The 1,110-nt window shown below is 37.4% G+C and overlaps 1 protein-coding gene across 1 annotated transcript in view; it reads left to right on the plus strand.

Annotated features, from left to right (window-relative positions):
- Positions 1-25: 25 nt before the first annotated feature.
- LOC108736899 overlaps positions 26-1,110 on the plus strand; it is a 2,469-nt gene continuing 1,384 nt past the window's right edge. The window contains exon 1 of the mRNA XM_025979980.1: positions 26-436. Within this exon, the coding sequence (XP_025835765.1) occupies positions 187-436 (250 nt within the window). The 5' untranslated portion in view covers positions 26-186. The remainder of the gene's footprint in view (positions 437-1,110) is intronic.

Genomic DNA, 1,110 nt, shown 5'->3' on the forward strand with positions numbered 1-1,110 from the left:
ATATTTTTAATTATTGATTGTCTATTATGATTGTTTATCTTGTTAATTAATTTTTAAGCCTCGTTCGTTCACCGATGCTATAGAAACGACCCACACTTATCGGAATGTTTTATAAAAGTCGTAAACGAACTTCGACCCCGCTTAGCAAAAGGCATACCCGAATTGAATTTGTCTCCAATAGACCCTATGGTTATACCCAAAATATCAGTGACCAACTATACAGGAGCCTCTTTAGGCGTTGATGCAGAATTCACCAACATGACTTTTTACGGTGGCAAGGATTTCGTCATTAAGAACCACAGTCAAGATTTTGACGCAGGAGAATGTCACACAGTGATTTATATACCAAAAATTAATATGGTAACAAATTATAGAATAAAAGGAAAAATTCTGATCCTGGATATTGATAGCAGCGGAAAAGCCGAAGCTACATTCAGTAAGATAAGCAAATCTATTTTTTTCACTTGTGTGTTCCCTACATAATCCTGTTAATTTTTCAGCAGCATATCTTGGAATGCCTCACTTTATAGTATGCACATATGTAATCATCATCATCATCATCATCATCATCATAAGATAGTCAGTCCCTAGACTGGTTGGACACGCACCTCCACTCTTTGCTACCCTGAGCTAACCTTCGCTTTTCCCTAAAAGTAGAATATCCCACATCATTAACTATTTACGAACAATAATCTAATCTACGTCTACCTCTATTCCTTTTAACTCCTGTTTCTACCTCTAAAATGTCTGACTAAACCATCATACCTTAGAAGGTATCCTACCAACCTATCTCGCATATTTCTTATTGACTTCCATAGAGTTCTTTGTTCTCCTATTCTTTATAATCGTGATCATCATACGGTCGTCAGTTCACAGACTGGTTAGACACGCACTTCCACTCTTTCCTATCTTCGCATTTCCCTAAAACTAGAATATCCCACATCCTTAACTGTTTGCGAACAGTAATCTAATCTAGATCTACCTCAACTCCTCTTAACTCCTGTTTGTGCCTCTAATATGTCTGACTACTAACCTACATATTTCGAAAAAAAAAAAACTTTTGGGTGTTTCATTCCCACCAGCCAGTAATGCTGGTGGGCGGGCAGTTCC

Source organism: Agrilus planipennis, unplaced genomic scaffold (assembly GCF_000699045.2).
Source record: "Agrilus planipennis isolate EAB-ADULT unplaced genomic scaffold, Apla_2.0 scaffold2102, whole genome shotgun sequence".
NCBI classification, from domain to species: domain Eukaryota; kingdom Metazoa; phylum Arthropoda; class Insecta; order Coleoptera; family Buprestidae; genus Agrilus; species Agrilus planipennis.